The 23,603-nt window shown below is 40.6% G+C and overlaps 1 protein-coding gene across 3 annotated transcripts in view; it reads right to left on the bottom strand.

Annotated features, from left to right (window-relative positions):
- Positions 1–546: 546 nt before the first annotated feature.
- angpt4 (angiopoietin 4) overlaps positions 547–23,603 on the bottom strand; it is a 42,408-nt gene continuing 19,351 nt past the window's right edge. The window contains exons 2-10 of one of the 3 annotated variants that reach the window (XM_042301268.1): positions 13,566–13,721; positions 12,019–12,140; positions 9,286–9,518; positions 8,182–8,294; positions 7,905–8,006; positions 7,434–7,600; positions 5,243–5,373; positions 2,022–2,186; positions 547–1,980 (exon numbers count right to left, since the gene is read on the bottom strand). In XM_042301268.1, coding sequence (XP_042157202.1) covers positions 2,026–2,186; positions 5,243–5,373; positions 7,434–7,600; positions 7,905–8,006; positions 8,182–8,294; positions 9,286–9,518; positions 12,019–12,140; positions 13,566–13,721 — 1,185 coding nt within the window. In that variant the 3' untranslated portion in view covers positions 547–1,980; positions 2,022–2,025. Of the gene's footprint in view, positions 2,187–5,242; positions 5,374–7,433; positions 7,601–7,904; positions 8,007–8,181; positions 8,295–9,285; positions 9,519–12,018; positions 12,141–13,565; positions 13,722–14,999; positions 15,107–23,603 lie in introns of those variants that run through there. The other 2 variants (XM_042301271.1, XM_024444396.2) reach the window with 2 other exon arrangements.

Here is a 23,603-nt window from a genome sequence, read left to right as displayed (position 1 = left end):
TGTCGCCGGACGCTTTGGACTGGGTACTGTCGCCGGACGCTCTGGACTGGGTACTGTCGCCAGACACTCTGGACTGCCGAGGCGCATTGGAGGCCTGATGACTGGTGCCGGTACTGGTGGTACTGGGCTGGTGACACACACCTCAGGGCGAGTGCGGGGAGCAGGCACAGGACGTACTGGACTGTGGAGGCGCACTGGAGATCTGGAGTGTAGAGCTGACACAACCCGTCCTGGCTGGATGTTTATTTTCGCCCTGCACAGGACGCACTGGGCTGTGCAGACTCACCGGAGACACAGTACGCAGAGCCGGCGCAGGATTTCCTGGTCCAAGGAGGTATACTGGAGACCAGGAGCGCTAAGCCGGCACCCTCCTTCCTGGCTGGATGCCCATTCTAGCCCGGCCAAGGCCACCATAGACCTACATATACCTAGACATACCAAAACCCCATAGAATACAAAAAAACTTAGACAAGACAGAAACACACATACCACCCTCGTCACACCCTAACCTAACCAAAATAATAAAGAAAACAAAGATAACCAAGGTCAGGGCGTGACAGCTCCATAACGATTTAATTAGACTACATGTCTTTTAGCTCGTATCAATAGCTCAAGTTGTAATTTACAGTGAATGGAGAATGGTGTTATTTCTACCTGAAAATGTAGTAGATGCTTTTCCCACTTGGAACTGGTAGGGTCGCTAAACTTTATTAATGGTTTCCTCACGCATAAATGTGGTTGAATTATTAGGGAATTAAGTCAAGGCCAGAATACAGAGTATCTGTAGACACACCTCCGCCACACCTTCATTTATTCCATCTCCACCCCAAACTAATAGTGGGTGAATAGCATTCTATACTCATGCTTAAATTCAAGGTCAGAATGCGCATATAGAGAAAAGTACATAAAAAAGGAATGTAGACATATCCTTAATAGAAAAAACAAGCTTAGAGAAATATTAACAGATTCACACGGAATGGCAGAGCAATGAACCCAAAATTTAACATACAATCCAGTTATGCAAAACAATTATGTCAAAGTTTAGCTCACATTTACAGTACGCAAATACAATTTTGCAAAAAAAAAAGTAGGAATGTTGAAATATTTCATAAGCAGGCCTCACAGTATGACCTGTCCATATCACATCTTGTCAATCATAAAATATTCTGGCACATTCTGGCCAAAATGTCCTCCATATCTTTGTCTTGGTGTCTTTATCTGTGGTTAATTTAAAATAGTCCTCTTGGCTCATGGATATGAGACATTCTTATATATTCATTTAATGTTGTCTTGATGATGACAGCTTCAGAATGTTCTGGAATAAACACTGAGGGTGTGAGGGAGCTGTGTAGATTTTTTGTATTTTTGTATTTTTGACATCACTAGCACATTGTGGTAAAGCAAGACATCAGAGGACTGAGAATCTGGCACCTTATAGTATATATTAAAAAGAGCTGAGGCCAGATCTACACTGCATAAAAGGTGCCAAGTGACGAAGACTATCAGTCTGGTCTCTTCTGCTGACTCCCAATGTTTTCGCTTGTACTAAATGACACCCAGTCATCCGGTGACTGATTGATTGTTTGCTATTAAAAACTTAAATTTACACCTGCCTTTGTCCTGGAGACAATGAGGCAAAGAAATGTATGTCCCTTTCCCATTCACAGCCCTTCCCCTCTCCAAATGACTGTCCCTTTCCCATTCACAGCCCTTCCCCTCTCCAAATGACTGTCCCTTTCCCATCCACAGCCCTTCCCCTCTCCAAATGACTGTCCCTTTTCCATTCACAGCCCTTCCCCTCTCCAAATGACTGTCCCTTTCCCATTCACAGCCCTTCCCCTCTCCAAATGACTGTCCCTTTTCCATTCACAGCCCTTCCCCTCTCCAAATGACTGTCCCTTTCCCATTCACAGCCCTTCCCCTCTCCAAATGACTGTCCCTTTCCCATTCACAGCCCTTCCCCTCTCCAAATGACTGTCCCTTTCCCATTCACAGCCCTTCCCCTCTCCAAATGACTGTCCGGTCTTAGAAGTCGGATGGTCGGATCATCATGGCTGTCGAACTAAGTGAATAACTCGGTCCCCGAAAGTGATGCCACTTTATGCCGTTCAGCTTGCGGATGTTGTGGCCCACGGTGTAGTAAATGCCGTTGAGGTTGGACAAGCCACAAGCGTCAAACCACCAACCTAAAGAACAGAAAGAGTGGTTGGGTTATAGCAGGATGGACTCTGGAAGATATGTCTTTGTGTTAGCAAAATGGTTACAGCAATTAAAGTGGAACCGACACTTGTGAACAGCTTGCCACACAGTCCTTAAGCCTCAATTAATCATTCCCCCCTTTTCCAACCAAGTTCTTTCTCTCTCACCAAATGTGGTGTTTTGACTCATGGTAGTGGTGTGCTAACCTGCTGTGCATAAGGTTCTTATTCCATTTCAAAGCAAACATGGATCCTGCTATGAGAACCACACTCGCGCCTCAGAGAGATACTGCAAATTCATCTCTGATCAATCTAATATCACCTCACTGCTGTTTGCTTTGGATGGCATGTGTCAAGAGGTTGTACCCCATAAGTGGTTTGATTACGGATGACATAGTTTCAAACATTTTGAAAGGGGTTCCAGCTGTGCTGGAGCAATTAACTTGAAAAACTTTCAGAATCAATCAAAGTTTTAGTATTAAAAAGCTATTTATCTTGGAGTTTGTGTGACTGAGGGAATGGTTTGAGGTCGGGATGTGTTTTACACAGCACTTAGGAGATAGGAGCTGGAATGCTTGTATCTGGTGAAGATCCCAGAAATTGCGTTTATGCCTTGTCTTGTTGTCTTTAGCTCTGGGCCTAGAGTCAAGACCCACTGGGCAAAAACTGATTTAGTTAACGTTGTTTCCATGTCATTTAAACCAAAAAATATATATGGGATGATGTTGAATCAACATGGAAAACTGATTGGATTTGCAATAATTCATCAACGTAAGAGAACTTCTGATTTTTTTCACCCAACTTTTATTAACCTAAATCCAATGGCAGGGTGAACTTTTTGGTTGATTTCACATTGAATTGAAATTAGTTGACAACTCAACCCAAAGTAAATTAAAACTAGAAGTTGAAATGACGTCTGTGCCCAGTGAGGAGTCAAGAAGAGAGTAAGCCATTCAGATTGAAACTGCTGTATGGAGTTCAATGAGTTTATCAGGGTGTTACACAAAAAGCACAGACTAAAATAAAATGATCGAGAGTACTATAGTACCACAAACAAACTAATAATTATATACAAACATGTAGACCTGAAAAACATATATTTTTTTAGTATGTAGGTATTTACAGTGGGTCTGAAATCATTGACAGCCTTGATAAAGATGAGCAAGAATTACTGTATAAAATAAATAATTCAAATACGGAGCTACAGTATATTGTACGCTCAATAAAATTGGGAAATATATTATTTTATACTAACTAATACAATTGCTCAGAAAAATAGATTTTGTTTAAGTAAAAAAAATATATATACAAAAAATGTAGGGGTTAAAACGAACATTCCAGTTTTCTATAATAACTTTCCATAACTAACCTGGCGAGGATAACGGCACTAATCCTTTTTCTAAAATGTTTTATGAGATTGGAGGACATATTGGGCCAAAAGAGCTCGGTTTTCATGCCATCTTACAGTAGCACTGGTTCCAATCCAAGTGCCAGTGCCGTTTAGCAAACTCCAGCCATTTACATTTGTTGAATCACATGAAAATAAAGCTCTTTGGCCATGCACACAAGTGGTCGGTTTTGGCGTCGAAAAGAGGAATTAGATGCAGAAAAGAACCACATACCAACTGTAAAATATGGTGGTGGATTTGTGATGTTATGGGGCTATTTTGCTTCCACTGATCCTTGGGCCCTTGTTAAGGTCAACAGCATCATGAACTTTTAAAAACCTGGTTGTCTCGGCCAGGAGGCCGAAACTTGGCCGCAAGTGGATCTATCAGCAAGACAATAACCCCAAGCACATATCAAAATCCACAAAGAAATGGTTAACTGACCCAAAAAAATCTACATTTTGCAATGACCATCTATGTCTCTGGACTTGAATGCCATTGAAAACATGTGGTTTGAATTGAAGAGGGCCGTCCATTAGTACAGACAAAGAAATATCAATGTTCTGGAATGATTATGTCTGGAGGCATAGTCTAATTGTCACGTTCTGACCTTTATTTCCTTTGTTTTTGTATTTATTTAGTATGGTTAGGGCGTGAGTTGGGGTGGGCAGTCTATGTTTGTTTTTCTATGATTTGGGGATTTGTATGTTTCGGCCTAGTATGGTTCTCAATCAGAGGCAGGTGTCATTAGTTGTCTCTGATTGAGAATCATACTTAGGTAGCCTGGGTTTCACTGTTTGTTTGTGGGTGATTGTCTATGTTAGTTGCTTGTGTCAGCACAGGTCTCATTTATAGCTTCACGGTCGTAATTTGTTTATTGTTTTTGTATAGTTTGTATTCAGTGTTCAGTGCTTTCTTTTATTAAATATTCATCATGAACACATACCACGCCGCATTTTGGTCCTCCGATCCTTCTCGCCTCTCCTCTTCAGATGAAGAGGAGGACGTCCGTGACACTAATATCACTCCAAATGTGTTCTCCAATATCATAAAACATTTTAGAAAAAGGCTCACTGCCTTTAGCTGGTGAGGTATTGAAAATAGGGGTGTTGATCATTTTGCCCACTACCCTTCTGAGAAAAATAAATATTCCTTGGTAAACAAAATCTATTTTTATGAGCAATTGGATTAGTATAAAATAATATAATTTTAATGTTTTGGAAATACAATATAGCTCAGTATTTGAATTATTTATTATACACTGTCATTTTTGCTAATCTTTATGAAGGGTGTCAATAATTTCAGAGCCCACTGTATATGTCACACCAAGCACTTAACAATTAAAACAACTGATTAACTTTACTTGAGCTTTACTTTAGCAAGGTCAACAGAATACATGTCACAACACGTCATAAAAAACTGCTGGCATGTTATGACATGTTGACACCCACGTAAATTGACGAAAACAAAAATATGATCTATTTATGTCACGACATGAAAGGCATTAGCTATGTTATTCATTTACCAGAGTGAGAAGTCATATTGGCAGCATGCCTCAAGTCAGCTAGCTGTAAGAAAGGGGTCACTGCTTGTATGTCACTTTCACATAACATAATGCCCTAAATTCCCTCGTGGAGGACAAGTTTTAACCCTTACCCCCAGTCAGCATGAGGGCACACTTGCACAGGCAGTTGTCGTTGTCGGCGTCGCGGGTGCTGAAGCTGGTGCCATGCGATACCAGGCTGCTCTGCTCTCCTGCTGTTCCACTGTAGCCCCACAGGAACAGCCTGCAGATGGGAAAGTCAGCTTGACTGAGACTGATGGATGTCTGACGCCAAAATCACATTTTGAATTCATTCCATACAAAAAAAAAGTTGAAGCAAAAGTTGAAGCAAAAAGCGAATGCTGTAGACTTTTTTTCAAAGTAATTTTACATGGCTTTCAGATATACAATAAGAACTGTATTATTTTACTTGTAATGGAAAGGCGATATATGATTAATAACAATATTGATATTTATTCCTATATCATTGGATCCAGGATTATTCATGTGCAATGAGTTTTGTTGTGGTGACAAAGACATAGTAAACTTGAACTGTGTACATATTTGCATAGTTCTTGCCAGAAATCCTGTTATCGTTCCCCATTTCTATCCTGGCAGCCTAGCTCTGGCTTATATGCTTTATTTGTTGTGGTCCTTTGAGTCAGATAAAGAAATGACCACATCGACATTGTGACTCAGTGTTACTCGTGGTTCAGGCATTTGTCACCACACACCTCATCACAAACTCCTGACCTTGAACAAAGTGAAGCAGACAAACTTCAAGGCCTTTTTGCTTGCCACTTCCCACCCACTTCGCCTGTCAGCCAGCCAGATCAAGTCCCTACGATCCGTCTCGTACGACCATAGCCTTAGGAAGTCGTTTGGGAGTGGGAGGTCATGCCATTTTCTTTTCCCGGGGATGCAGGAAAAAAGAATGCCTGCACTGAAGAAGTCTAAATCTGAAGAAGTCTATATTGGTCCACTAAAATACAGGACTACTAAAGGCATAGTGCACTACTTTTGTAAAAACATTTCAACCAAATGTATTTGAGTGTTTACTTGCGGAATATAAAAACCAGAGCATTGCAAGCCCCACGTTGGGCACTACCATTGGGGCTCCTGAGTGGCACAGCAGTCTAAGACACTGCATCTCAGTGCTTGAGGCGTCACTGCAGACACCCTGGTTCAATTCCAGGCTGTATCACAACCGGCCGTGATTGGGAGTCCCATAGGGCGACGCACAATTGGCCCAGTGTCGTCCGGGTTTGGCCAGTGTAGGCTGTCATTGTAAATAAGAATTTGTCCTTAACCGACTTGCCTAGTTAAATAAAAAAGCAACATGCTCTACCAACTGAGCCACATCATCAAAAACCACTTGATGTCTCAATGTACTCAATTACTGTAGTGTGCATAGTTTTTTTTCATGGTGATGGAAAGTCTGCAGGTACAAACCTAGATGACCAGCCTATTTACAACACAGCCTGTGTACATTTACATGAAGTCGTTTGTAAGGATTGTAAATTAATACTGCACAAAACTAGTTGTTTTCCATGTTATTTGATCAAGAAAAATATTTAATTTGATGTGGATGTTTTGTGTCTATGCCCATAACTTTTCAACTTTTGATGTGTTTGAGGACAGGGTGCTGTTATTTCTGTATTCCATTACATTTACAATCGCAGAGAAAGGGACAGGGAAACAACTTTTACAATTCCAACTATTGAATCCTGCAAGATACTGTTCTATTGGTTTGCTAATACTAGTAAAGGCCAAGTGCACTACTTTTGTGAAAAAATTATATTATCTTTAATTGTTATGTATTTTTGGATAAATTGTCACGATCGTTATAATGATTGGAACAAGGCAAGTGCGTAGAGCTCCACATATTTTAATGAACCGAAACTCACCAAACAATACAAACAAGTACAAACGAAACTACTGGTGAGCACACAGGCAACTAACTGTAGACAAGATCCCACAAACACAATAGGGAAAATATGATCCCCAATCAGAGACAACAATAAACAGCTGCCTCTGATTGGGAACCATATCAGGCCACCATAGAAATACAATTAACCTAGATGACCCACCCTGGTCACTATCACGCCCCAACCAACATAGAGAATGGTCAGGACGTGACATAAATATTGTTTTTAATTCTGATTTTTCAGCGGGTGCTGCAGCACCCTTACTTCCCAAGGCTATGTGGGAAGTAGAAAATTGTGTTCAGCCATGAAAAATCTGTTTAGAAAGAGCTACGTTTTCCATATGGACATGGTGAAGTCACAAGGTCGAGTACTGTACCTGTATTGTTGTTTCTCACTGGCCAGTTGGAACTTGTCGTAGTGGGAGTAGGGTGTGTTCCCCTCCCAGTCTCTCAGCTCCACTCTCAGGGCATACTGGGTCTGACTGGTCATCTGAAACGCCAGCTCATTCCCAAGCCAGTGCTCTCCCGCAGGGTCCCCAAAACCCTACAGACAAACATCGGATGATCACACCATTACACAAGGGCACCTTACATCTATATTTTAAGTTCAAGTAGTCCATGTTTGATGCTTTGTCAGCTCTTGGCATCTGAACTGGTCTGCCAATGGATGAATAGGTGTCCAAGCGGCCCAATGGATGAATGGGAAAATATTTTACACAGGGCTTTATTGGGACAACAACATTATTCTCAGCACCTGCACAACAAATCTGACACAGGTAGGTACAGTACAGTAACATCCCTACCGTCAGCTGTGAATTCCAAAGTTGGAGGTTGTCAGGAGTACCTACCATTTTGTATTCCATCCATGTTCTCTGGAAGTCCACACTGCCGTTGACCCTGCGCTGGAACAATGTCCAGCCTCCACCACTAGTCTCCATGTCACAAAACACCTGGTGAAACAATAACTCAAATCTAGTCATTGCACTCAGCAACGACAGAGGCACCACTCAAAAAACCTTGATCTATCAGCCGCACTTGGAGAAAGTTGACAACGTAAGAGTTGGATTGAAACATGCAGTGTACTCAGGATGGATCGTGAGGATGATGACAGTGTTATTTATTCACCTGGGTGGGTTCTGTCATGTTGCTGATGTATATGTAGTAGACTCCACTGATGTTGTGTCCTGCTTTATAGGCTTCTGCACAATCACAAAACCTCTGGTCTCTCAGCAATATCCCTACACACACACACACACACACATTTTGAAACAAAGCCAAAAATAAGTGTTTTGTTTAAAATCTACAAGGGGTAGACAACCATCCGATGACGATAATTGAAAGCAGTCTCATTTGAGTTGGGAACGTCTCCGGAAACAGATGCTGACATGTCCTACTCAGGCAAGATGTTGATTGGGAAGTTCAAATGAGAGTTATCAAAGTGAATCCAAGACTTGACGGCCAAAAACATCATGAAGTCAGCTCCCAACAATCTCTCTCTCTCCTTCTCTCGCTCTCTGTGTCATTAACGACTGGAAGTCATTAAGACCGCACAGCACATATGATATCCGCACCCATTTTCCAGAATGTTAGTTTTATCTGAATTTATGAATGTGCAATGGTCCCCAAACGTGTACACATTGTGGCCCGCCCAAAGTCTTTACATTTTCATGTTGACCCATCAAACAAACAAGCCACGTCTTTAGCTCCAACCCAGCCTTAAGCTGTGACTCTAGAGAGGAACTGGCTCAGATCCATCAGTGGATTCTATTTCTCCAGAAGGGACCTAGGTGTTGATGTCTGATAACGTTTGATCTTTTCATTGCCGTGAAAGTGTGCACTCATGGTGGTTTACAACATGTCTATCGACTGTCTGTCTGCAGACAGTTGTCACAATGACATTATGAACATTCTTTCTATCTGGAGTTAGACACTGGAGTGTACTGGATTTGATTTGCCACTTCAACAGAGCGCCGGAGTCTGGTTGAGTTATGACACTCGACTCCTGGACCACCTCTGCAATGTGGTTTGAGCCTTGGTTCGGTCGCTGTCTGTGGCCTTCCTTCCCGTCATTCCTGCTTTATTGTCTGTTCCCCTAACTTCATTCTGTCCTGTCGAAAAACCAATCAAAACAACAAAAGGTTGTTCGACTCTGATCTCTTCAGCCGAGTGTGGACTTATCAGAAAGCAAACTGCATTTGACAAAACCTGAGCTTCTGAAGGTGTTCCTACCTGTACCGGTAGACACCATGTTGATGAGCGTGTGGACCGACTCCATGAGCTGCTGATGCTGCCTTTGCAGGGCTGAGTTGTTGGTGCTGGCCACCCTCAGCTGCCTCTCTAGAGCCTCGATGGCTGTCGTCTGGGTCCTCACCAGTCCTTGTAGCCTATTCTTCTCCTCCCTCATGTCCTCCAGCTCGTCCCGCTGCTGTGACTCCAACACCTGCACCTTGTTCTCCAAATGACTGAGAAGATAGTTGACAGGTATATTTCGTAGTATTTTGATTACCAAGCCTTCTTTTGTCGCTTGTTCTCTAAATGACTCAGCAAAAGGGGACGGGTGTTTATTTGGATAGTTCATCTGCAGATGCTCTACAAACTATCAGCAACATGTCAACTGCATGTCTGTTGACTTTCAATGATATACTATGTGCTTTGATAAAGCATTCTACCTCCCTACTGTACCTACAGTTTTGGTGTAAACTTGAACCCTTGCTTTACCAGAATAACCACAATGATAGAAGGACAAATAAGTATTTGAACAGGCCCAGTTGTCTCTTGACAACCAAGCTAACTAATTCACTTTCACTGCTTCCATGTGTAAGTAACTCCAAAAAAACACTAACCGTTGAGTAGATAAACCCATGCTCTAGGGTCGTAGCTGAAAATAGATGTGGACTCTGGTTGACTAAACACTGAAACAAGCCAAATGTATGTAACTTGATGAGAGGATAGCAAAGTGAACATAGCACTAGATGAACAACACTGCAACTGAATGTTTGGCCAAAGCACACATCTGGTGATTCTAAAAGTGGCTCAAAGAGTGGATGAAACAGGCAGGTAAGTGTATGTCAGTGGTTTTGTAAAGATGTAACCTGCTTCAATTACATCTTTCACAACTGCTGTTGGAGTGAAACAAGGCTGACCTTGAATTGTGCTTCTAAAACAATGTATTTACATGGGCAGGTTGTTACGCCCTGAGCTGTTTCATCTGTCTTTGTGCTTGTTTCCACCCCCCTCCAGGTGTCGCCCATCTTCCCCATAATTCCCTGTGTATTTATACCTGTGTTCTCTGTTTGTCTGTTGCAAGTTTGTTTTGTTCGTAGAACCTACCAGCGTTTTGTTCCCCTGTTCCTTGCTCCTGTTTTCTAGTTTCCCGTTTCTGACCATTCTGCCTGCCCTGACCCTGAGCCTGCCTGTCGTCCTGTGCCACACTACTCTGGATTTACTGACCTCTGCCTGACCTGACCTGACCTGTCATTTGCCTGCCTCTGTTTAAAGAATAAACTTTTGTTTCTTCAGCACTGTCTGCACCTGGGTCATACCTTAAAACATGATACAGGCATAATGTAACTAACTATCTGCATAGCTCAGTAAACCTGTTGACATTCTGTATATGAAAAGATCTCAAACAAGGGTGAGATCCTAGCAGGGTAATTATGAGTTTGGTTGAAACTGCACACAGATATTATTGTTGTAATCCCTACAGGTAACAATTTGTACATTCACTGTAATTACACCTGAACAATGTAAAAACTATGTAAATACCAAAAACCATGTAAATAACAGTTATAGCAACACTAAGTGACTTGGGCATTCAAAACCCTTACATTGGCACAGTGAGATCTGAGTTGAGGCTTAAACCCATTGTATCATTATCCTATACCGCATACCGTATGAGTGATTTCATAGCTTTACAGTAGTGGATGTCAGAGCCAAACTAAATTTGCGCAAAATTATAAATTCAACATGCTGACCATTGCAAAGCAACATAAATTGTGAAAATTATGATTATTCCTAATGGAAATTTATGAGCAGTGAATTATTTTTATGTTGCTGTGGCCTGCTGCTGTTGATTATGGGCACCAGTTCAGTTGTAATGGTGATCAAGAAGCTGAGAAAGGATCCCCTTATAGAGTCAATTTCCGTATGATGTAGTGGCCCATTATATTTGTCTACGGTACCCCATATGGCCTGATGTGTAACCAAAACAGAGTGCAAAACAAGATTCAGCTGTGAGCCCCATGATCTCATTTAAGACAAATTACATCAGTCTATCTGTTACATCTAGAACTTTTATGGGAAATCTGTCATATTTCTTAATGAAAACTGTACCCAACTACCTCATCCCCATATTGTTATTTATTTTGTTGCTCTTTTGCACCCCAGTATCTCTACTTGCACAACATCATCTACACGTCTATCGCTTCAGTGTTAATGCTAACTTGTAATTATTTCGCCACTATGGCCTATTTATTGCCTTACCTCCCTAATCTTGCTTTATGTGCACACACTGTACATAGATTTTTCAATTGTGTAATTCACTGTACGTTTGTTTATCCCATGTGTAACTCTGTGTTGTTGTTTGTGTCGCACTGCTTTGCTTTATCTTGGCCAGGTCGCAGTTGTAAATGAGAACTTGGTGAAATAAAGGTGAAATAAAAATATTTTTAAAAAAAAGTTTTGCAAGGGCTTTACTTTTGAGAGTTTTGTTTATATTGTAGTTATTAATCATTATTTTGAATTTCTCATTACATACATTTTACTGCAACGTGCTCTGTCCAAGATTCCCCAGTACAGGAGTAATGTTATGGTTTCAAATATGCTTCTTTGAACTGATATGTCTTTTCAACATAAATTATTTTTCAGCTCAAAGCTGCAGAAATATGTAACAGCTATTTTAGTTGAGATTGTCTTAATGAGGAAATAGCAAACATATGCAGATATCCAAATATTATACTGTACCTGTTCTTGTCTTGCAGTTTAGTGATTTTAGAAGTCTGTACCAATAATTCCTTCTCCAGTTTGTTTGTAGATAATGAGTTCTCCAACAACTTGATCTCAATTCTTGATGTCTGGTTCATAACCTACACATAATGACAATAAATGGTAACACTTTACTTAGAGTGGTGATATGTAGAATTCATTTTCAATGCGTCATCAATTATTTCCAAGGTAATGTACAGAACGGCAGCCTTAATCCCTTCCTTAATGATTACTATGTCACCAATATAAGTAAAGTGTTACCAAATAAACAGATTCCACCAACTTGTGAGCCATGTTTTAAAAAAAATACATTCCACAGTTTTATTCTGTTGACCAGAGAGACAAATTAGCATTATGAGGCTATGCAGAACTTTTACCTCTGATGGTGTTCTTGAGCCAAAAGGGGTCCTATAATTGGACAGAAATATTTACCCGAAATGACCTAATTGGACAGAGAGCGGCAATCTTCCATAAACAAATGAGCAAACATTTTGCCTAAAACTAAGGATTGGTGTGGTTTCATGAGATCATAAATTGATTTATATTATACTGAACAAAAATATAAACGCAGCTTTCAACAATTTCAAAGATTTTACTGAGTTACAGTTCATATGATAAATCAATCAATTGAAATCAATTAATTAGAACCCAATCTATGGATTTCGCATGACTGGAAATACAGATATGCACCTGCTAACAGATACCTTCACAAAGGGCCTCGGGATTTCGTCACGGTATTTTTGTGCATTCAAATTGCCATCAATAAAATGCAATTGTGTTCATTGTCCGTAGCTTATGCCTGCCTGCCCATACCATAACCCCACCATGTGGTACTCTGTTCACAACGTTGACATCAGCAAACCGCTCTCCCATACGACGCTATACACAAGATCTGTTGTTGTGAGGCTGGTTGGATGTACTGCAAAATTCTCTAAAACAATGTTTGGTAGATAAATTCATATTAAATTCTCTAGCAACAGCTCTGGTGGAAATTCCTGCAGTCAGCATGCCAATCTGTGGCAATGTGTTGTGTGACAAAACCGCACATCTTAGAGTAGCCTTTTATTGTCCCCAGCACAAGGTGCACCTGTGTAATGATCATGCGGTTTAATCAGCTTCTTGATATGTCCCACCTGGCAGGTGGATGGATTATCTTGGCAAAGGAGAAATGCTTACTAACAGGAATGTAAACAAATTTGTGCACAACATTTTAGAGAAATAAACTTTTTGTGTGAATCAAAGATTTCTGGGATCTTTTATTTCAGCTCATGAAATATGGGACCAACACTTTACATGTTGTGTTTATATTTTTGTGCAGTGTATATCATTTGAACCAAACAGCAGACATTCAAGCCAAATATTAACGTCTATTAGCAACTTAAGTTCCATAGTGTGTCTCTTAGGATATATTTTTTATAGAGTATACGTTTTTGTGTCATGCATATCCTCGTTGTTAATTAGTTTTATGGAACATCTCATTTAAGAAGCATCTTTGAGATTCTGATCACATATAATGTAGCCATTACCTTAGCCTCGACAACGTTTAACTTGTGGGTCTGTTCTGCAGTCTGAGTCAACAGGTTAGTTCCGATTTCCAGCATGGTAGCAGTCTGGTTGTGTACTGGATGGTCTTGAATATGCACCATCTCCATCTTGATGTTTTCCTGGATATACTTTTCTAGCTGCAGACACACAAAAACAAATGTTTAACTTCTAGAGCCCCAGGTTTTTGTATTCTACAGTAGATTCATTTCAGTTTACCTTCCCACCTTGTGCAGTAATTGTTCCATATTTTGGAGGGTAAGTATGGAAACAAATTATGCATAAGTTAGGAAAAGGTTGTCCGGAAAAATGTCTATTTTAAAATAATTTTTATCTCTCACATACAGTGACAGATGATCTGAAATCGCAACATTTCCAGTCATTGAGTTCAGTCAGAGTGGCACAAATTTCTACATTGCTTTAAATAACCACAGTGCCTGAGCACCCCAGGTTGAGGACAGGCTGTTTGTTATTAGAGACATACTGCATCCCTCTTCGTAGTCATCCTATGACCTGGGCTCTTTGGGAACATGCACTGGTGCCAGCAAAGGTGCGGAGAAGTGGCCTCTAACTCAAACTCAGCACAAATAAATACTCGGTCCCCACGATATCAGAAAACACTGAGAAAGAGAGGGAGCCGATACATTTATCTTAACTGTAACAAACACAGGAATCCCTGGGGTATATTTCTAATGTGGTCAGTAGAACATTAGCGTGATAGCGTTTTAAAGGTTCAAGTTATTCACAGGCATCAGTGTGCCCTTGGTTTGTTGACAAGACAAAAACGACCAGAGGAAGTAGATGGAATATGGCCAATTTTCCTCGTCAAGGTTCCCTTAACACTCTAATTACTTTTGCAATGGCTAATAACTCCACCTGATTCAGCCATGGCAGGGACCGGAGGTTTAGTGGGGGGAAATTAATTGACATAAACAAGAAACAAAAAGGTCACGTTTTTTTTGTTGGTTCCCCAAAGACACAGTGTGCTTTTACTGGTTAATTGACCCTTGCTTCCTGCCTTTGGATTAAAATTACACAAGACCTGCCCATAATATGAGTTTGGGAACACAGCTACACTTTCTAAGGGTCTGTTAAACTGCTGTTAATTTAAACCAGATGTCTTGTTCTTTCTGATCCTAGTACCTCGGAGTGACTGTGTGACCAAACAGCCCTAATAAAAAAGGGAACTGGCACTGATAAAGAACTAGGTAACAACTGCATAGAAGTGTGTCTGGAACTATTGCAGGGGAGTCATTTCAGCTAAACCTAGGGTATGGCAGTGTGACAGGGAATTTCCCTGCGCAGAATTGTTATAAAATTGAAGTTAATTTACTGCATTTCTACACAATTTAAAAACTCAAATAGTTTATTTTGGAGAACAGCAAAAAACAAGCAAAATTGACTCCAGCCATTATCACCTTGTTGATGTTGCTTCATTCACCTCAGTCAATAGGGGACTTAATGTTCTACAAACCCATGTCATACAAGAATTATCTGCTACGCACTAGCTCAGCATCTGCTCTGTTTTGAGAAAAGATTGCGCTGTTTCCTGCAGCTGAGTCGATGGGCTCTCCATAAAGCCAGCCAGCCATACAAACAGCCTTCCCTCCCGCTCACAGGTGTTTGCATGGTCCTAAAGTCAGTCGGGTTAATACCGTTAAACTGTATTTGTCTATTTATCAATATTGTAATGATTTTAGTAGCCTATTTTAAACTGTTGGTGTTGCTAGGGTATGGTGACTGCTAGGGTATGGTGACTGCTAGGGTATGGTGACTATTTTATTAACACTTACTTGTAACCTTCAAGCCGTTGTGAAGGCTGGTATCACATACAATAAATCTCCATCCCAGCATTCGTGAGACATTACAGGTCAATCATACACCGTCATACCAAATGGTCTCATTGCATGACAAGTGAACACATCAAGATGATCACTCAAAGAATGCACACATTAGCTGAAAATCACTGCCATAAAACTGAAAAAACGTGTATATTCAAAATGTTCAATTTAGCAAGTAAGTGAGTGGTTAGCGAATGGTTAGGGGTGGGTTAGGGATTAGTTAGTGACTTATGGTAAAGCATGGAAACTAGTTAAGGTTAGGATTAGAGATAGGCCTAGATTCAATTTTTTTTTTAAACCATTAGGGTACGTCAAAATGTGTAAACAACAGGCATGGATTCATACCACCATCACGCATACCTGGGTTCAAATAATGGCTGTTTGCTCGAGCGTGTCTGGGGTGCCAGATGGGTGGGTTTGTACTTTCTTTGACAATTTGATTGGTTCCATTGTACAAGGCAAACTCAATCAAACACAGGTAAAGTCTTTTAAAGATTTCTAATACTTTTTGAAGCCAGGTTTGTCGTGAACTGTGTAACACCGTTGTAAATACTCTCAGAATTTATTTGCTATAATTCATCGTATGATTATTACATTTGAAAAGACAATTCCTGAAATTGGGGACACAGGGTAACCGAAACAAAAGTTGTCCAACTTAATAAGGCATTTTGCAAATGAGTCCAAAGCTAAAACACATAGAGTGTCCTTGGCCAGTCGCACACGTTTCTCTGTAATCCCCCCAAATCCTTAATATCTTTGGGGTTTGCCTCTGTCTAGGTTGCTGCCTGAAGTCAACCACTCCACTCGGCTGAACAAAACAATAACTTCCTGCTCCTGGGCTCTTGACTGGTTTCCAGTAGAACTATTAGTAGTAAAACCGTTTTAACCCTCCATCACTTCACTCTCATATGACAAGCCCAAACACGGACTGAAGCAATGGCCTGAGGTTCTGTTGCTAAATGAATTTCCAGTGGCATGGAGGAAGGCCTCCGTCAAACATAGGAAAGTTAGATAGATTTGAGTAATTCATTTCCTAATAAAGATAAGAAAGTGTGATAAGAAAGGTTTTCCTTAAACCTCAGATTAATTGGGAGAAGAGTGGATATTCCAAGAACTTGATTAAAAACTAATGTTGCATTATGTGTTCATGGTATTCATGAAGACATGGTGGAATCTAGGGAAGTATTTTAGACACGTAGAAATTTCAGCTAGGCTGATTTGATTTTGTAGACTGTGACTGTATCAATTCAAAGTATATTAAAGCCTCCAGCTTGGACATTAAACCCCTTGCCTGCATCATCTAATTGCAATACCACACATTATACCTTCAGCTACAATGACATATTTTGTTATAAGTGATAAGCCCAGACAGCAACCGTCTGCGGGGCATATCTGGTTGTTTTGTGACACACATGGGTTAGTGCACATCATATGGCTCAGATATTGTCTGAATGTGGGATATTCACACTTTCCTATGGGCCAGATCTGGCTTGAGGTAAGTGGCCCGAACAGCTTCCTGTAGTTGCTGGCCCACTTTTGGACTGAATGTGAGCTGCATTTATCTTGCTGGGAAAGTTCTGGCCTTTTCATGGCCAATATCTGGTTTGGTTAAAACTGTGTTAGCCTCTCTTGAGCTTAAGCCATTGCATTAGTTTGTGGAGCTAATGCAACTATTCTGGTCTCAGGCAAGGTTACTCAACACGTTACAAGGACATCAATGGCAAAACTGCATAAAGATGGCTGAATACAGACATGCCGTCATTGTTTTAGCACTGTGTGTTAAGACGATTGTTATGAATGATACTGCAAAGGTGTTATGGCTGGTTTCATAAAGCTGTTATGGCTGGTTTCATAAAGGTGTTATGGTTGGTTTCATAAAGGTGTTATGGCTGGTTTCATAAAGGTGTTATGGCTGGTTTCATAAAGGTGTTATTTTTTTCCTCTCTTTTTATGTCTCAGAGAGAGAAAAATTGCTAGGGTTCAAAGATCAGCTCGTTCTACATGATATGGGATAAAGATGTTGCTATAGAATACGGACAGAGCCATCTTGGGTGCGGCACAAACATATTCCGATTGATAAACACAGCATGAAGCATTCTTGTTGCCGAAAGTCCACAATGTGGATGTGTTGGTATCATCTGGGAGATGCATGGAATACTCCCCTGAACATTGCTCAGTTTAACCTCAATACAAGCCAAATGTGTTTATGTTGGACGGATCGGAAACATTGTCTGCTTTCAAATGTCACTCTAAAAGAGTGTTCCGCAACAATGTTATGTAAATGTTATTGTTATGTATAAAGGTTTCTAAAATATTGTTTAATTTGTGTTCATAGGACAGCATCGTTTTTACAGAGAGTCATGTTGTTGAATGTTCAAGTGTCCCTCTTTTTCATCACTCAGTTAGAGAAGCAGTTTCAGCATCTTTTGTATGCTGGTTTGAATCTAATTGTATGAAGTTGTGGGAGTTTATGATTATCGAAACTCTAGTACATCATCCTCCACCACACACCCAAAATAAAACAATGACCAACCACTGAAGTTACAACCTTCAAAATTAGTTTAGCAACTCTTATTTGGTATTTCTTATTACCATGGATGTTTGAGTAAAGAAGGGCAAAACAGTTACTCCACACCAGGTGGCAGTTGGCAGGCACAAGATGCAATGATGTCCTGATGATTGAGAAGAGCTGGCGTGTTTACAAAGCTTTAGGGTCTTATGTATGGAAGTGGGCTATGCTAATATTGACCTAAACATACCTTCCATTTTACGTGGTGCCAAGCAACATCTAATCCCTGATCAAAAGTGACCACTGTGGATTCTTCCTTACCCACAATCCTCTAGCTGAAATCTTCCCACAATAACAGGTCATCAAAAACATATTGTTATGTAGAATATTATCTATTTAGAGTACACAGCATTCAAGTCCATTCCTATCACATTGTACTGTTCTGTTGCTGCAACCTATGACTGTACCGTGTAAGCCTCGCAACACTCTCTGAGTATGTGGGAGGGTCAGGGGAGGTTGCTAATCCCCTACAAACAAGCTGCAACAAACATCTCACTCATCCAGGCCCAAATCAGGACCAGATGGACAAAGTCAACAATGGGTACTGCAAGCAAGCTAAAGGTCTTGCTTTATGCCCTTTCTCTAGCTCTGTCAACATGTACAGTGCATTCGGAAAGTATTCAGACCCCTTGACTTTTTCCACATTTTGTGACTTTTACAGCCTTATTCTAAAATTGATTAAATAGTTTTTTCCCCTTCACCAATCTACACACAATGCCCCATAATGACAAAGCAAAAACGTATTTTTAGAAATGTTTGCAAATGTATTAAAAATATGACATTTACATAAGTATTCAGACCCTTTACTCAGTACTTTGTTGAAGCACCTTTGGCAGCGATTACAGCCTCGAGTCTTCTTGGGTATGAAGACAAGCTTGGCACACCTATATTTGGGGAGTTTCTCCCATTCTTCTCTGCAGATCCTCTCAAGCTCTGTCAGGTTGGATGGGGAGCGTCGATGCACAGCTAAATAGGTCTCTCCAGAGATGTTCAATTGGGTTATAGTCCTGGCTCTGGCTGGGCCAGACAAGGACATTCAGAGAATTGTCCCAATGCCACTCCTGCGTTGTCTTGGCTGTGTGCTTAGGGTCGTTGTCCTGTTGGAAGGTGGACCTTCGCCCCAGTTGAGGGTCCTGAGCACTCTTGTGCAGGTTTTCATCAAGGATCTCTCTGTACTTCAACCCGTTCATCTTTCCCTCGACCCTGATTAGTTGCCCAGTCCCTGCCACTGAAAATCATGCTCAAAGCATGATGCTGCCACCACCATGCTTCACCGTAGGGATGGTGCCAGGTTTCCACCATGCTTCACCGTAGGGATGGTGCCAGGTTTCCACCATGCTTCACTGTAGGGATTGTGCCAGGTTTCCTCCATGCTTCACCGTAGGGATGGTGCCAGGTTTCCTCCATGCTTGGCATTCAGGACAAAGTGTTCAATCTTGGTTTCATAAGACCATAGAATCTTGTTTCTCATGGTCTGAGTCCTTTAGGTACCTTTCGGCAAAGTCTCAGCGGGCTGTCATGTGCCTTTTACTGAGGAGTGTCTTCAGGCCACTCTACCATAAAGACCTGATTGCTGGAGTACTGCAGAAATGGTTGTTCTTCTGGAAGGTTCTCCCATGTCTGTCAGAGTGACCATTGGGTTCTTGGTCACCTCCCTGACTAAGGCCCTTCTCCCCTGATTGCTCAGTTTGGCCGGGCAGCCAGCCCTAGGAAGAGTCTTGGTGGTTCCAAACTTCTTCCATTTAAGATTGATGGAGGCCACTGTGTTCTTAGGGACCTTCAATGCCGACCAAATGTTTTGGTACCCTTCCCCAGATCTGTGCCTCTTCACATACCCATCTCGGAGCTCTACGGACAATTCCTTCGACCTCATGGCTTGGTGTTTGCTCTGACATGCACTGTCAACTGTGGGACCTGTGTGTGCCTTTCCAAACCATGTCCAATCAATTGAATTTACCACAGGTGGACTCCAATAAAGTTATAGAAACATTTCAAGAAGGATCAATGGAAACAGGATGCACCTGAGCTCAATTTCGAGTCTCATAACAAAGGGTCCGAATACTTACTTAAATAAGGTATTTCAGTTTTTTATTTTTAATACATTTGCAAAAATGTCTAAAACCCTGTTTTTCGCTTTGTTATTATGGGGTATTGTGTATAGATTGATGAGGGAAAAAAAGTAATTTCATCAATTTCAGAATAAGGCTGTAATGTAACGAAATGTGGACAAAGTCAAGGGGTCTGAATTCTTTCCGAATGTACTGTATATAGTGCATTGCCTTGTCTATGTCTATGTCTCTTGCATACAGTGCCTTGTTTCAAAGACCAGTGTAAAAGTACTTCAATCGCACACCCCCTTTGTCCTCCTCAGCTTCCATCCATGGCAAATGTTACCCGAAGAGGGAAGTAGGTGATGGTTGGGTGAGAAAGGCATTATTTGCTATGGTGCAGTCATACTGTACTATATGAATGCCTGGTTGGGGGCAGGGTTGGGTATGTTACTTTCTAAATGTAATCCATTACAGTTACTAGTTACTGTCCAAAATTGTAACCAGTAACGTAACTTTTGGATTACCCAAAACTCAGTAACATAATCTGACTACTTTCAGTTACTTTTGGATTACTTTACTCAAGAGGCATTAGAAGACAAAGAGGATCCATCAAACGTATTTGGTGTGTCATCATAGTAGTCTCTGACTTGTGGTCAGACTTGCTCAGGTTGAACAAACTTAAACTTCCGCCTTTTTATAATTATGAATTGAATGTCATTGAGAAAGCAGACAGGTGTCAATGTATTTTTTCGCAAAAACATCCTTGCCAAATTTAAAAGTAATCAAAGAAGTAATCATCTAGTTTTTCGAAAGTATCTGTAATCTGATTACAAGTACTTTTGCTGGTAACGTAACTGACTACAGTTTTAAAAAATTGTACTCAGATTAAATGTAATCAGTTACACTCAAACCCTGGTTGGGAGGATATGGTTTTAAGCTGACCATAGGGGATGATACTGTGTATATGCATATGGAGTTCAAACCCAAAACACATAAAGGTCCTGCTTATCAATCTTGTTAATCAAAGACCTATTATTTCAAGCCATGTCACGCCCTGACCTTAAAGATCTTTTTTTCCCCCTCTATGTTTGGTTAGGTCAGGGTGTGACTCGGGTGGGAAAGTATATGTTTTCTATTTCTTTGTTTTTGGCCGTGTGTGTGTGTGTGTGTGTGTGTGGTTCCCAATCAGAGGCAGCTGTCTATCGTTGTCTCTGATTGGGGATCACATATAAGTTGTCATTTTCCTTTTGGGTTTTGTGGGCTCTTGTTTTCTGTTTAGTGTCTGTACCTGACAGAACTGTACGCTTTCGTTTTCACTTTTGTTATTTTTGCTTGAGTGTTTAAATTATTATTTTTTTAATATCATGAACACTTTCCACGCTGCGCTTTGGTCCACTCTTCGCTTTGGTCCACTTTCGACGAGAGCCGTTACAAGCCATTTGACTTGGCACACAGATGACTTCATTTTTGAAACACAGGGATTTGACGTTACATGTAGCCCTACTTATTTTATTAACTATGGTAATAAATAGCCCCCACATGACTATTAATAATAGCTATTAACAAACACCGTTGTCAATGTGTTTTCACAGATGGCATTTGACGGACATCTAAGATTAACAACATTTTGTAACTCGGGTACTGTTGAGTCTGTCCATCTACAGATGTAGGCTCTTAATTTGATCACTATCTTGTTACTGAGAATTTCCCTGCAAGGCAGGACATGCGAAGTAGTAGTGCATTTGAGTTTTAAAAAGGCTTCTAAAGTTTGTAATTTTCACACTGAAATGTCAGACTTGACAAACGAAACATGTATCAAGCCATACAGACATTTCCATTAATTATAATCCACATAATAATTCACATTTCCTGCTGTAGCAAACTGGCTCAAATTAAGATCCAACATCTCTACTCTGTTTTACCTTGCTTTGTGTCTTGAACGCATGCAACATGCTCAATTAGCCTGGATAGCATCTCAGGAAAGAAATCATGTTGATAACAAGGAACGGGACAAAGTCAATCTAGATCTGTCTATCTAATTAAAATCAGGGTAACACTTTATTTGTATCGTCCATCTGTAGACTATCTGTCTATCTACAGACTATCAGCAACATTTCAACTAACTATCTATTAACCTTAACCCTTATCCTAACCCTAAACTTAACCATTACCCTTAGTCTAAACCAAATCCTAACCATAACCTTAGCAAGCAGTTGCTTATCAACAGATAGTTTGTTGATAGTATGACCGTATGTAGAGCATCTACAGATGGGCTATTCGGACTACACAAATAAAGTGTGGCCAACATCAGCCATGGGGTTTCATTGTCCAATGATGTGCTGTCCTGCTGAGGAGACCTTGCCATGGATTTTAGAGCTTGAACAAGGCTTGTTGGTTCTCTGTGATAAAAAGGGAATGTTTTAGGCGCTTGGCCTGGCTCCAGGGTATGGAGAGGGAGGTCTCTAGGGATCCTGCATGGTTGTGAGCAGACTGGCGCTCTGCCACATGCACTGTGAATCTCCCCCCCGTTCCCAACCCCTCAACCCCCCCAACCCTTGAACTCCGATATCGCCACTGCAACACTCCCCATCTGATCATACTATTTCATAGAAATAAGCCATTTTCATCAAAAAGAGGCAGACTTGTTAAGCTCTGCCGCTGATAACACATGTCCATGTTAGAGACAAATACTTGGCCTTTTGGACATAGATAAATCTCACATCATACAGCATGTGCTTGTTCGACAGCACTTTCATCATATAATATGACAGTATATCTTAAAAGGGAGCCTAACCTTGAAGCCACATGCACGTCATACTCTGGAATGTGTCCAGAATTCATTCATTGTAATTCAACATGATAGGAAGGACTGGAGTCTAGTTCTTGGCCTGAGAATCTAATGAGCCATAATGTTGCCATATAGAGCTCTTCCAATGGCTTGGCATGCAGCATTTTAAAAACTTGTTCAGTTAAAAACATGCCATGACGAATGGCTTTATCATTCTGGGACCCTCTCAGAGTTGAAGGCGCTTCAAAGAGTTGTGAACGGATATAGTGAAGCGTAAAATGATTCCCAAAATTCAAAGAAACAGTCAGAGACATAATATACTGTATCCTATTTGCCGAAGGTAAAAGAATCCAGCGAATGTAAAAGATGGTCTGAAAATATGACCCACCATCAGAGGATGTAGTCATTAAATCATCCATCACGTTCATTGATAAGTATGCAGTAAAACAAGAGGATTTATAGAAAGTTTTAAAGAAAAATATTGCATTTTTGAATGATTTTATTGTAATTTTGTTCAAGTTATTCAACACATGTTGTTCAACACATGTTGATCTACTCTGAATTGTCGAGAATCATCCATATTATACAAATGCTGACTGGTATATCTGTTATAACAATTGCATGGATTAGATGGGATAGACTTCAAGGCTATATTGAATGTTTTCCACGTCATGCACATTGTGTATTGATGCATGAACATTTTACAGTCTGACATAGATTCTTGAGCAATTCTTGACCATTTCTGATAGAGAAGTGACAGATCAGTAACATCT

Source organism: Oncorhynchus tshawytscha, linkage group LG02, assembly GCF_018296145.1.
Source record: "Oncorhynchus tshawytscha isolate Ot180627B linkage group LG02, Otsh_v2.0, whole genome shotgun sequence".
NCBI lineage: Eukaryota > Metazoa > Chordata > Actinopteri > Salmoniformes > Salmonidae > Oncorhynchus > Oncorhynchus tshawytscha.
This window is presented reverse-complemented; position numbering and strand designations above follow the sequence as displayed.